Source organism: Bufo bufo, chromosome 11 (assembly GCF_905171765.1).
Source record: "Bufo bufo chromosome 11, aBufBuf1.1, whole genome shotgun sequence".
Taxonomy (NCBI): domain Eukaryota; kingdom Metazoa; phylum Chordata; class Amphibia; order Anura; family Bufonidae; genus Bufo; species Bufo bufo.
Window position 1 is genome coordinate 40,431,842 of NC_053399.1, and position 13,985 is coordinate 40,445,826.

General features: G+C 48.8%; 1 protein-coding gene across 1 annotated transcript; it reads left to right on the forward strand.

The window, feature by feature from the left end:
• Positions 1-1,902: 1,902 nt before the first annotated feature.
• LOC120982457 (synaptojanin 2 binding protein) lies at positions 1,903-13,566 on the forward strand. The gene is made up of 4 exons (XM_040412612.1): positions 1,903-2,061; positions 7,046-7,182; positions 11,121-11,216; positions 12,495-13,566. Exons 1-4 carry the CDS (start codon positions 2,019-2,021, stop codon positions 12,636-12,638), a joined length of 420 nt encoding a protein of 139 aa, XP_040268546.1. The 5' UTR covers positions 1,903-2,018; the 3' UTR covers positions 12,639-13,566.
• The last annotated feature ends 419 nt before the right edge of the window (positions 13,567-13,985 follow it).

The following is a 13,985-nucleotide window of genomic DNA, read 5'->3' on the forward strand; positions in this document are numbered from 1 at the left end:
GCAGTGTGTAGGAGATACGGTCACGGTGTAAGCAGTGTGTAGAAGATACGTCACGGTGTAACCAGTGTGTAGAAGATACGGTCACGGTGTAACCAGTGTGTAGAAGATACGGTCACGGTGTAACCAGTGTGTAGGAGATACGGTCACGGTGTAAGCAGGTAGCCTCCATTATATCCAGGGAAAGCAGTTACCAGCATGCATGCCGGGCCCACTCCACACCACCCCTGGCGCCAAAAGGTCACCAAGGACTGCAATGAGAGTCCACACACTATCTCTCTCCTGGTGCCAGATGGCTTCAGTGAGTGGGGGGGAGCGGGCCAAGCTATGTACTAACACTAATTAAAGTCAGCCAATGGGGCAGACGAGCTGGTCAGGAGGGCACGACTAAGGAGGCAGCCACATTCGCCCAATGGGTGAATTGATTTGTATTCACCGCATGTGATTTTATCCATCTTGTAAGTATAATAAAAACCTTGCAGTTGGAACCTCGTGTGAATGTACTTCACTATTGGTGGCACCTTGATTTCTCATAAGGTTACCTGGAGGAGAGGTGAACGTAAGTGAGCTGATCGCTTACCCATATTCAAGAAGTTCCTGTGAGATCTGGAAAGGAGGATTTTTCAGCTCTGTCCGGGTGCAGCGCGGTCCTTTTAAGAAAACAAGACCCCCCCATATAATGCGCAGACAGACCCCCGTATACTGCGCAGACAGACCCCCCATATACTGCGCAGACAGACCCCCCCATATACTGCGCAGACAGACCCCCCCATATACTGCGCAGACAGACCCCCCCATATACTGCGCAGACAGACCTCCCCATATACTGCGCAGACAGACCTCCCCATATACTGCGCAGACAGACCCCCCCCATATACTGCGCAGGCACCCCCAATATACTGCGCAGACAGCCCCCCCAATATACTGCGCAGACAGCCCCCCATATACTGCACAGACAGACCCCCCCATATACTGCGCAGACAGACCCCCCCATATACTGCGCAGACAGACCCCCCCATATACTGCGCAGACAGACCCCCCCATATACTGCGCAGACAGCCCCCCCAATATAATGCGCAGACAGCCACCCATATACTGTGCAGACAGCCACCCATATACTGCGCAGGCAGCACCCCATATAATGCGCAGACAGCCCCCCAATATACTGCGCAGACACCCCCCAATATACTGCGCAGACAGCCCCCCAATATACTGCGCAGACAGCCCCCAATATACTGCGCAGACAGCCCCCAATATACTGCGCAGACAGCCCCCCAATATACTGCGCAGACAGACCCCCCCATATACTGCGCAGACAGACCCCCCCATATACTGCGCAGACAGCCCCCCCAATATAATGCGCAGACAGCCACCCATATACTGTGCAGACAGCCACCCATATACTGCGCAGGCAGCACCCCATATAATGCGCAGACAGCCCCCAATATACTGCGCAGACAGCCCCCCAATATACTGCGCAGACAGCACCCCCATATAATGTGCAGACAGCCCCCCAATATACTGCGCAGACCCCCCCCCCCCCCCAATATAATGTGCGCAGGCACCCCCATATACTGCAAACATGTCTGAGAGTGTTGGGAGCAGGGAGAGACTGACCTGAGCGCCGCGGTAGTGAGATTTAATAGAACATTTTCGTTATGATAGATCTCCCTGTCCGCCGCGCGTGCGCACTGGCCCATAATTTTTGCCTACCCCAACTCTGCTGAGGCTCCCGGCGCATGCGCGATGGGCCATAAATCTAACCTGCACTGGCCGTGAAATTTTGGTACTACCGGAAGTGACGAAGGTACCAACTTTTTACAGGTACCAACTTTTCACGGAACAGTTGTTGGCCGCTGAACTTTCCGCCTCTCAGGCAGGGACTACAAGCCCCATGATGCCGTGCGCCGCATCCTTCCCACGTGGGGGCCGCCTGGCTGCAGGAACAGAAAGTGCTCGGCTTGCGTTCACCTTCAGCCCTTTTATCTGATCACAGACCTGCATGGGGGCGGGCGGCCGACATGACAGCGGTGAAGGAGATCGAGCTCATCAGGGGCCCCTCAGGTACCGGGGGAGGGGTGCGGAGGACGGCCTCAGGGACAGCAGAGTCATGGGGCGGCGCAGGCCTGGCTGTGGGCATCTGCGGACATGGGGAGAGCTGCAGACTGAAGTGCTGGCCCTTGTGCCTCTGCACAACTCAACTACAACTCCCAGCATGCTCTGCATTCTGGGACTCGTAGCTTAGGGACAGCTGGAGAGCCTACTCTATATAAGCAGTGACAATGGCCCTACCCTACTGCACAGTACTGGCTCCATTCACCAACTCCTTAAAGGGGATGTCCAGCCAACAGGCCAATTTAAAAAAAAAATTTTTATTTTATTTTATATTTTTCCAATGAGGTGGCCGTCCCTTTAAAGGAGAACTCCATTCAGACGTGATCTTCTTATATGTCACAGGGTGTATGTGAGAGGATCTGATATCGCAGACCAGTGATCTCCAGTATGGGGGAGATCTATTAAGAGGCTCCTTTGCATATATATTTAACATTATTTTTCCCCAGCAATGCGGGCACATATGAACAGTGATGGCCAGTTTGCATTGTTCGCCCGCGAACATATGTGGGCTGCCATCTTTTCTCACAAGTCCGGCGAGGCACAGGTAAGCCCTTACCTGTGCCACGAGCCGGTCTGAAAACAAATGCAGTCACCGCGAGCAGGCAGTACTGAGAACAGCCCGATGAAGGCCCCCGGTGGCTGTTCTCAGAACTGCCTGCTCCCACTCACTGCACTTGTTTTCAGACCGGCTCGCGCACAGGTAGGAGCCGGTCTTGTGAAAAAAGATGGCAGCCCGCATATGTTCGCGGGCGAACAATGCGAACTGCCCATCACTGCATATGAACATGGCACCAACACAGATGCCTTCAGCTGCCAAGCGCACATGTAACAGGTCAGCCGGTGTCATAGGGACAAATCTGCTGACAGATGCCCTTTAAGAGGTGCACATGGGGCCGCCGGTGCTCCAGAACTGAAATCTACGAACCGATGACGTCTGTGTGCATTCCGTATTTTGCGGTACGGAACAGCCGGCCCCTAACAGAACAGTACTATCCTTGTACGTAATGCGGACAATAATAGGACATGTTCTATTTGTTTGCGGAAATACCCATTGAAATGAATGGTCCCGCAAAAAATGTAACGGACACTGAAAGAAAATATGTTCGTGTGCATGAGCCCTAAGTGTGCGAGGCCAGACGAGCGTGTTCACTGTGCGGGCGTGGACTCTGTTCCTTTGACCGCTCTGCATGGCATTATAATGACTTATAACGCTCATCTGTAATGATTTGCACTGACACAATGGCTCCGGTCAGAGGAGCAGAGTCCACTACGGGAATTCCCACTCCCACACATGGCGTGTTTCACGCCGCAGTCCACACTGTGGATTTGGTATTCTCCCTCCAGTGGGAGTGGAGCTGCAGCACATCGGCTTCCGCCTCCATCCATTGTTGTGCATCTGGTACTGGCATCTGCCCAAAGCAGCTGATGGATGGGGGTGGCAGACTCCAGCAGTCCAGTCCCGTCTAGTGTTAGTCCTCGATTTACAGGATACACAGATCCGGCCCGTGGCTCTGAGCCACACAGCGTCATACCGACCTGCAGTCTACTCATCAGGAGGTAGCCTGCGCTGTATGTGTGATCGGATCCAGGGGTCATGTGTTCTGGATGATCACTTTTAGAGGAAGCGCGGGGGTAGATTTTGGTTTCTGCAGATGATTCCTTTTACTTTCATGTTCCTGCTGACAGATGCAATACGCAGAGACACGGGGACACGATGACCTCATTTCACACAGAAATATATACACCGTACACCGCGCCGGGAAAAGGTGTTTGTCCTCTTCTAGGTGTCACCTATTATATATTTGGTTTCTGATCTTGTACCCAAAGTAAAGGCTATGGATTTATCGCTGCAGACCGCCCAGTGCTGTACTTTAAAGGGGTTTTCCAGGTATTTGATACTAATGACCTATCCTCGGGATAGGTCATCAATATCAGATTGGTGGGGGTCTGACACCCGAGACGCCCACCGATCGGCTGTTTCAGGAAGCCATCGTGCTCTGGTGAGGACCGCAGTTTACCAACCACAGCGCCGTACAGTGTATAGTGGCTGCGCTTGGTATTGCAGCTCAGCCCCATTCACTGTGCATATGTCATGTGACCAAGGAATGTGACATCCCTGGTTTAAGGTGAGGCTGCGGCGCTCGCGCCTCTTCAAACGGCACAAGGCACAGCTCGGACCCCTTCAAGTGAATGGGCCTGGACTGCAATACCAAACACAGCCACTATACAATGGACGGCACTGTGAGTAGGCCAAAATGCTCAGCAGCTGATCGGCGGGGGGAGTCGGACATTGATGACCTATCCTGAGGAGCGGTACTCCTGGAAAACCATTTTAAAGGTGCTGTACAGGATTGGAAAGACATGGCTGCTTCTTTCCTGCGCATACAGTGAATGTGCGCTGCAAACACTGCAGCCATGATGTCATGTGTATATCTGCATTGGCAGTGCCCCATATACCACACGTGACCGCTGCAGGCGTGGGAACAAAGCCTGGAGTGGCTGGGTTCAGTAAGATGAGTGTACATTTTAAAAACAAATTATTATTCTAATATCTTGCCATATCGTCTCACTTCAGCATATATTATGTAGAGGAAGTGAATACAAGGCACCTACTAATGTATTGTGATTGTCCATATTGTCTCCTTTGCCGGCTGGATTCATTTTTCCATCACATTATACACTGCTCGTTTCCATGGTTACGACCACCCTGAATTGGCTTGGCCGCCACAAGCCAGTCACCCCTGTGGTAACTTTTCTGACACCTCCTGCTTAAAACCCAAGAAGTCAGCAGGATCGTGAGGCCCCGCTTTCACGGTCTGTATTCATACTAAAAAATCAAGATCAAGCGAGCTTTTGCCCTTCTGCTCCACGGGAGGTTTCTGTCCTCCCTGAGCTCGCTTTAGGACACCTGCGTTCCGGTTTGACAGGTGTACCGCCGCTGTCCTCGGAGCGGAGTGCTCCGTACAGTATTAGAACGAAGTTTTATGCGAATCTACTTCAGATGTTTCATCCGAAGTCGATTCGCTCATCCCTAGTCGTAACCATGGAAACGAGCAGTGTATAATGTGATGGAAAAATGAATCAAACCAGCAAAGGAGGCAATATGGACAATCACAATACATTAGTAAGTGCCTTGTATTAACTTTCTCTACATGATAAATGCCATTTGCTAAAGTGAGACGACCCTTTAACATTTACTTTTTAAAAATCTGACAACCCCTTTAAACAGGCATCTGGATTTGTGGGTTTCTGTGTGTAGATCAGGGATCGGCAATCTTAAGCTGCTGTGAAACTACAACTTCCACCATGCACACTTACTTGGCTGTTCCATTAAGAAAGGAGGATTCTGGGAGTTGTAGTTTCAAAGACACTTGTACTTGGTTTAGAGTAAATGTATATAGAGGCAGGGCCGGCTCCAAGTTCATGTGGGCCCTTGGGCGATAGACACTGTGGGCCCCCCTTGTGGTATTTTGCATAAATTACTCAGCAATGAAACTGCAGTGGGGGATCATACTGTATGGAGGGGGCACTGGGGGACAATATACTATATGTGGGGCACTGGGGGGTAATTATACAGAATAGGGGGCACTGGGGGTCATTATAGTCTGTAAGGGGGCAAAAGGGGGTCATTATACTGTATGGGGTGCTACTGGGGTCATTATATTGAATGGGGGGCACTGGGGATCATTATACTGTGTTAGGGGCCCTCACACAGTATAATTACCCCCCCCCCCCAGTGGCCCCTTCACACAGTATAATGATCCACCCCAATGGCCCCCTTACACAATATAATGGCCGCCTCACATAGCTATTGTTGCTGAAGTGCAGGGAAACCGCAGCTCATCTCCCTATCAACTTAATTGCAACTTGAAATCTCCAGATCTGGAAGTGATTTATGTCCAGCAAAGGGGTTCTCAGGGTCACAGTCCAGTCCAGCAGGGTGGATCAGACTCCATGCAGAGTCTCCGGCGGGATCCAGCACCTACCTGCTGCTCTTATAGCTCCAGAGCACGGGGGAGCACAGCTCCGGGTGCCCAGCTCCTCTACTCCCACTCTACACTCAGATTCTCCTCCCCCCTGACAGCAGCTCCAATGTGTTGGGCGTGGTTACGTAGCATAACCACGCCTCTATGCAAATATTAAACACCCTCCCACCCCTCTTCTGCTATCAAACACACTCCCTTTGAGCGGTGACATCACCGCATCATGCAGAACGTGTGTCACTGTGCAGTGGGCCCCCCAGGAGCAGTGGTCTTCGGAACTTACCTGGGTATGCCGGGTGCTGGCGCCGGCCCTGTATAGCGGTATGAAGGATAAATGTCTAAATTTCCAAAAGTGGGCCTACACCCTACCCCATGACTACACACAACAAGCTACAATCCGCTGAGTCTAATACGAGCTGCTGTTTAGGTAACATGCAGCTCGACCCAGGCCGTCCATGTATCATATGAACAGCAGTCATGTCAATGGCTGCTTTTAATACCACATCTCGCCAGTAGAGGCCACTGCAGTGAAAATGAGCTGTTTTCCGGGGATCTCAGGAGCTGGACCCATGACTACCAGCAGCTCTCGCACCAAAAGTGTTGTATGTGATGAGACAATTCATTTCATTGCACACTATGCGGTCCGCAAATCGTGGATACTGGCCGTGTGCGTTCCGCATATTAATCACAGCAGTTTTCTACTACCCATTGCTGACAGCAGCCCCCTCCCCCAGTACTAACAGCAGGATTTCCACCATTACCCCAGTACTAACGGCAGTCACCCCCCTTTTCATTGTAACCCCCAGCAGGGCCATCTCTCCCAGGCAGTTCTGGTAGGGTATACGACAGTCGGTATGCACTTTCTGTGCCTGTCAGGAGCGGTTGGTCACTATGCGTGTATTACGTGTTATTACGTGCACCTCCAGTTCATCCATGTTTTCTTTCTTTAGGTCTGGGGTTTAATATTGTGGGTGGCACAGACCAGCAATATGTCTCCCATGACAGTGGCATCTATGTCAGTAGCATCAAGGAGAACGGAGCTGCGGCAGTGGATGGCAGGCTGCAGGAAGGGGACCGGATATTGGAGGTGAGGCCCCGCTGATGGCTGGGAGCTGTCTGCCCGCTCTTTCCAGTGTAAACTATCGCCTACATTCTCACATAATAGTCATTTCAACTGTTTACGTGAGAGCATATTCTCATAAAAGATCCGTCCTCCTGCCCTCTGTACAGGTATGTGGATGAGCAGATCTGGGTGTGCGCTGTGCGCTGTACGCTGGGTGTGCGCTGTACGCTGGGTGTTAGGATGTGTATGGCTCATTCATTAGAAACCTGTCTGATTTTATTCTTGTTTTTTTATTATTCTTGGAGGGTGGTTGAAAAAATATTAGCCTTGTATTACAGCAAGAGTGAAATTTGCCTGGACTCATTTCCTACACAGTAGATAATAAAGGGGTTATAACAAGTTATGTCCGATCCACATCAGATTGGTGGGGGCCAGGGCTCCAGATGGCGACCAAAATGGTCGCCAATGCGACTTAGAATTTACAAATGGCGACAAGACTTTTTAGTCTTGTCGCCATTTGCGACTAGAGCCGCCGCCGCAGCTCTGCAGTTGAATACAGCGGCGGGCACAGGAGATGATAGTTCTCTGCCCCGCCGCCGATGTTCTTCTCAGCAGCGCAGTGGAGGAGTCTCTCTCTCCCTCCCCCTTGTGCTGCTGCCTCCGCCAATAAGAAGGTCAGTTATCTTCATTGGGGGAGCAGTGCGCCCCCGCCCCCAGTATAATAAACATTGGTGGCGCAGTGCCCCCCCCCCTCCAGTATAATAAACATTGGTGGCGCAGTGCCCCCCCCCCTCCAGTATAATAAACATTGGTGGCGCAGTGGGCAGTGCTAATGAGGGTTAAAAAAAATTAACTCACCTCCAGTTGATCGCGTAGCTGCCGGTCTCCTGTTCTTTCTTCAGGACCTGTGGTGACGTCACTGAGAAAATCACATGGTCCATTACCATGGTGATGGATCATGTGATGAGCACAGTGAGACCGGCTGCTACGCGATCAATTGGAGGAGGTGAGTTCATTTTTATTTTTTAACCCTCATTGGCACTGCCCACTGCGCCACCAATGTTTATTATATTGACCTTCTACTAAGCATTCTGTATTCAGAATGCTATTATTTTCCCTTATAACCATGTTATAAGGGAAAATAATACAGTGAATAGACTTTCATCCTAGCAACCGTGCGTGAAAATCGCACCGCATACGCACTTGCTTGCAGATGATTGCAATTTTCACGCAGCCCCATTAACTTCTATGGGGCCTGCGTTGCATGAAAACGCACAACATAGAGAAGTCTGCGATTTTCACGCAACACACAAGTGATGCGTGAAAATCACCGCTCATGTGAACAGCCCCATAGAAGTGAATGGGTCCAGATTCAGTGCAGGTGCAATGCGTTCACCTCACGCATTGCACCCGCGCAGAAATCTCGTCCATGTGAAAGAAGCCTAAGGGTGAATAGGACAAGGGTTCCAGCCCCTAAGGGGGCTAATAGTAAGTAAAAAAAAACAAAACACAAACACAGGCTACTTTCACACTTGCGGCAGTGTGATCCGGCAGGCAGTTCCGTCGTCAGAACTGCCTGCCGGATCCACCGATCTGGATGTGACTGAAAGCATTTTTGAGACTCATCCGGATGCGGATCCATCTCACAAATGCATTGCAAGGACGGATCCGTCTCTCCGCCGCTTGTCATGCGGACAGACGGATCCGTCTTGTATATTTTGAATGCCGGATCCGGCACTAATACATTCCTATGGGGAAAAATGCCGGATCCAGCATTCAGGCAAGTCTTCAGTTTTTTTTCGCCGGAGATAAAACTGTAGCATGCTGCGGTTTTATCTTTTGCCTGATCAGTCAAAACTACTGAACTGAAGACATCCTGATGCATCCTGAACGGATTGCTCTCCATTCAGAATGCATGGGGATATGCCTGATCAGTTATTTTCCGGTATATTGCCCCTAGGACGGAACTCTATGCCGGAAAAGAAAAACGCTAGTGTGAAAGTACCCTAAAATATTAAGTTTAAATCCCCCCTTTCCCAATTTTACATATAAAATATATAAACAATAAATAAATAAACATATTACATAGCGCTGTCCAAACTATTAAATTATTAAAAAAATATCTCCTATGCGGGGTCACCTTGTCACCCCAAAAAATAGGATAGGACTGTTCTATTATGGGCCGAACGTTTCATAAAATGCGAAATGCACGCTGCTTTTTTTTTTTTTTTTGCGCGGTATTGAGTATCGCAATACTTTTTTTATGGTGACGAAAGCAAATCAAAATTTTGATATCGAAACAACCCTACGCCGATCTGATCGGCGTAGCGTTGTCAGGATGCCAAAATTTTAATTCGGTTTCGATTTGGTGACTAAAAATTTAATTTGGCTCCTAAATTTTTCAGTTCAGGAGCCAATGGCTACTAGGAATTTTTTTTAGTCTGGAGCACTGGGGGCCCATTCATTTCTGTGGGAGCGGCAGAGTACAGCGCTCGGCTATCTCTGGTGCTCGCATAGAAATGAATGGAGCGGCGGTGCGCATTTCTGACCAGCTGTTGTTGTGATCGGTGGAGGTCCCAGCAGTAGGGCCCCCACCAATCTGATAGCTACACCCTATCCTGTGGATAAGGCATAGCTTGTTATAACCAGAATAACCCTTTAATATCTCAAACTTCGGGTGCAGCATGGCCATTAACAATGCAAACTGACTTAAAAGTGTGGACCTCGTTAGTTTAATTGGGGCCCGTTGCAGCCTGTATGGCCACGTGGTACAGCGAGGCTGCATGACACATCCACGCCATGTGGTCATACCCTAATAGATTGATTACCTGTACTACTAACACGTCCCTAGGATGGTATCACACTTGCATCAGCGGCCACGGGTAGTGGTCACGCTTTAGGCTGGGTTCACACTTGAGCGCATTTTATATGCGCGTTTAACGCACGTTTTTGTCGCGCGTTTTTATGCGCGTTTTTTGCAATAGTAAACGCGCGTTTGACGCGCGTTTGTGTGATTGACTGCAGTGTCCTATGGCCACAAACGCGCGTCAAAACGCCCCAAAGAAGCTCAAGAACTTGTTTGAGCGTTAGGGCGTTTTTCAGCGCGTTCAAACGCGCTGAAAAACGCTCAAGTGAGAACCAGGGCCATAGGGAAGCATTGGTTTTCATGTGTTGAGCGTTTTACAGCGCGTTCAAACGCGCTGTAAAACGCTCAAGTGTGAACCCAGCCTTACTGCTACCAGCAATTGTTTCAGGTTGCAAAACTACAGCAGTCCAACAATTAGCGGAAAAGTGTGAGTGTTACCCACGGCCGCTAGCAGCCATGTAACAGCGCGCCTTGGGTGTTCATAGATGGCGCGGCCGAGTCACAATAAACGCATAAAGTTGGCTTCTAATTGGCATGCTTCATCTATACTGAATGAAGGGATCTGCCACCGCACCATGGTAGAACTGGATGAGGTTACCGTGGTTTAGCTGCACTGTACAAGCATCCTGAGGGTTTGAAACGCGGTGGAACGCAGATGCAATGTGTCTGAAAAAAACGCTCGGCCATGGAAGATGCAGCTGTTTGATATCAGATAGTTAAAAATTGATTGACAGTCTATTGCTTCTCGTTAATGGCCGTGTGGTTCCTACAAAACCATTCAGCCATTAACGAGAAGCAAGCAACTGCCGATTTTAACCAACTAATATCAAACTCCCATGGCTATGCTGTTTTCGGCTGCATCACATCTCCATCCCGCCACATGCTGGCTGCTCTTCATCTGGAGTTAGCTGCCTAGTGGTGACTGAGAGCCTTTCTGGTGCCCCTTCTGGGCTAAATGCCCCAACAGCCCTCAGCTATATCCTTGAAGATACCTTGCCTTACATCTTACATTTGGTTCTGCACAAATGATCCCAAAAATTTTAGACAAAGATTTTAAATATTTTTATATAATTTTTTTTTAATTATTTTTCTTTAGGTAAACGGTATAAAACTCGAAAATCTCTTGCATAAGACGGCAGTGGACCTCTTCAGAAGTTCTGGTGACCACGTGGTGCTAAAAGTTCAACCCCAGGTGAGTGACATTGATTGATCAACGCCATGGTCTTCAGCGGCACAGAAAATATATGTAGATTTCTTTAGGATCTATTTTAGTCTTGTGTAACTCTGGGGATTCCTGCACAGAGGGAGGACTTCTTATGTGGATCCCTGGTGGTCTAGGACAGGACTAAACTATGGCCTAGACTAGGGGACAGTTAGGGTGCCCTCACATGCGGCAGATTCTGTTGCAGTATTTTCCAAGACTGAAAATCGGTTCCATTCATAGTAGCCAATAGCTGGCTGTGACAGGACCAAGTCTCCCTGCTATTGGCTGCTCCCCTCATTGCCAGATGTTTTGCTCTGCGTGGCGGCAGTGCGGGGATCAGGGTAAGTATAATCTATATGAGGGGCCCAGGCATTGGGAGGCATGTTTTAGACTTTCGATAACTCCTTTTAAAGGGGTTGTCCAGCCATTAATATTGATGACCTTTGGGGAGGATAGGTCACCAATATCTTAGGCTACTTTTTACACCTGCGTTCGGTGCGGATCCGTCTTGTATCTGCACAGACGGATCCGCACCGATAATGCAAACGCTTGTATCTGTTCATAACGGATCCATTTGTATTATTCATTCAAAAAAAGTCTAAGTCAAAACGGATTGAAAGTCAATGGGGGACGGATCCGTTTTCAATTGCACCATATTGTGTCAGTGGAAAACGGATCCGTCCCCATTGACTTACATTGTAAGTCAGGACGGATCCGTTTGGCTCCGCATAGTCAGACGGTCACCAAAATGCTGCAAGCTGTGTTTTAATGACTGTCTAAAAAACGCAGTGGAGACCAAACGCAGCCAAACTGATGCATTCTGAACGGATCCTTATCCATTGAGAATGCATTGGGGCTTAACTGATCCGTTTTGGGCCGCTTGTAAAAGCCCTGAACGGATCTCACAAGCGGACCCAGAAACGCCAGTGTGAAAGTAGCCTTATCTGCGAAGGTCCAACACCCCAGCCAATCAGCTGTTTGAAGAAGAGGTGGCGCTCCATGCGAGTGCAGCTTCCTGGTCATTATACCGCGAGTCATCTGGAGCAGCGGCATAGTGTAATAATAAGTACTCGCTCCATTCAAGTGAGGACAGCCTCAGAATCCAAGTGCGGCTTCTGAAACCAGTAAAGCCGTATACAAGGCAGATGTGATTATCCAGACTGCTGTTTGCTTGTAGGATCTCCTTTTTTATTAAATGTGTATAAAAAAAAAAAATTCAATGTATCTTTTTTTTTTTTTTTTTTTTTTTTTTTTTTTTTTCACCAGAATCATCTTAATGGCCCTTTGGGAGGTAGAAGTGATAGAGACTCTGAGGGGACGTCGCTGGTGATGGTTGTGGTGCCCATCATTCTAGCTACTCTGGCCATCTATGCATTTGTAAAATTCCGACAACGTTCAGCGCGATTCTAAACGCGCCAAAGTCTGCGTATACTAAGAAGATAAACGAATGCACCCATACATACATCCGCTAACCTCCCCGAGATACCTCCACAGCGTCTGCTCCCTGGGAATATAGTCAACTGCTTGGAGTGGTACAAACCCCAGGAGTATTTGGAGTACAATCATTGTATGGTATCTTGTGTTATCCTTACTACACGCCAACTGTACCTGTCCTATCAATTCATATGAAATAATTTTTTTTAATTTTTTTTTTTTTATTTTTTTTTGTAAATGTCACATCTATTTATAATTTTTTCCAAATTCATTTGGGAGGAAAAGTGGCCTGCCAATATAAGGTACGGTATGTGCTTCTCTGTTCTGAACGACAAGGGATGGAGAACATTGTTTTTGTAGGAAACGGTGACTACACCAGGAGCGCCTGCACAGACTCGCCTTTGGGTGAGGGCATCTGTAAGAGGCGCAGTGGGCAATTCTGCATCCTGCCCAAGTGCAGTAGGGACCTCCGCATCCCCATGACTCCTTCGAGAAGGGGCTCTTCTCCTTCCTAGGAGCCATGACTGCAGTTCAGAGGGCACAGTGAGGAGGTTCAGGCAATTTAGTAGATGCATACAAAGGCCTGTCCTAGTGATAGGTTTAATACCCCATGTGCCCATGGTATCTGGTGGTTGCTGTTGACCAGGATGTCCAGTCTAAAAGCCTAATACACCGTTTAGAGGCTGCAGGCAGCATTCACTGATTGTACTCACCCAAAAATACTTATATTGTCTCTTATGTGTCCAAGGGGTTGTCGGAGTGTTTAATAATGATGACCTATCCTAAGGACAGGTCATCATTATCTGGTGGGGGTCCGACTCCCAACACCTCCGCTGATCAGCTGTGGCCTCCTCGCAGCTTACCAAGCACAGCTCCATCCATTCTATAGTTGCTGTGCTTGGTATTGCAGCACAGACCCAATCACTTAAAGGGATTGTCTCACTTCAGCAAATGGCATTTATCATGTAGAGAAAGTTAATACCAGGCACTTAGTAATGTATTGTGATTGTCCATATTGCCTCCTTTGCTGGCTGGACTAATTTTTCCATTACATTATACACTGCTCTTTTTCAGGGGTTACGACCACCCTGGGATCCAGCATCGGTGGCCGTGCTTGTACACAATAGGAAAAAAGCGTCCAGCCTATGTTCACTCCCGCTGTTGCCTTTTCCTATAGTGTGCAAGCACGGCTACCAATGCTAGATTGCAGGGTGGTTGTAGCCCCTGGATACTAGCAGTGTATAATGTGATGGAAAATGAATCCATCCGGCAAAGGAAGCAATATGGACGATCACAATAAATTAGTAAGTGCCTTGTATTACC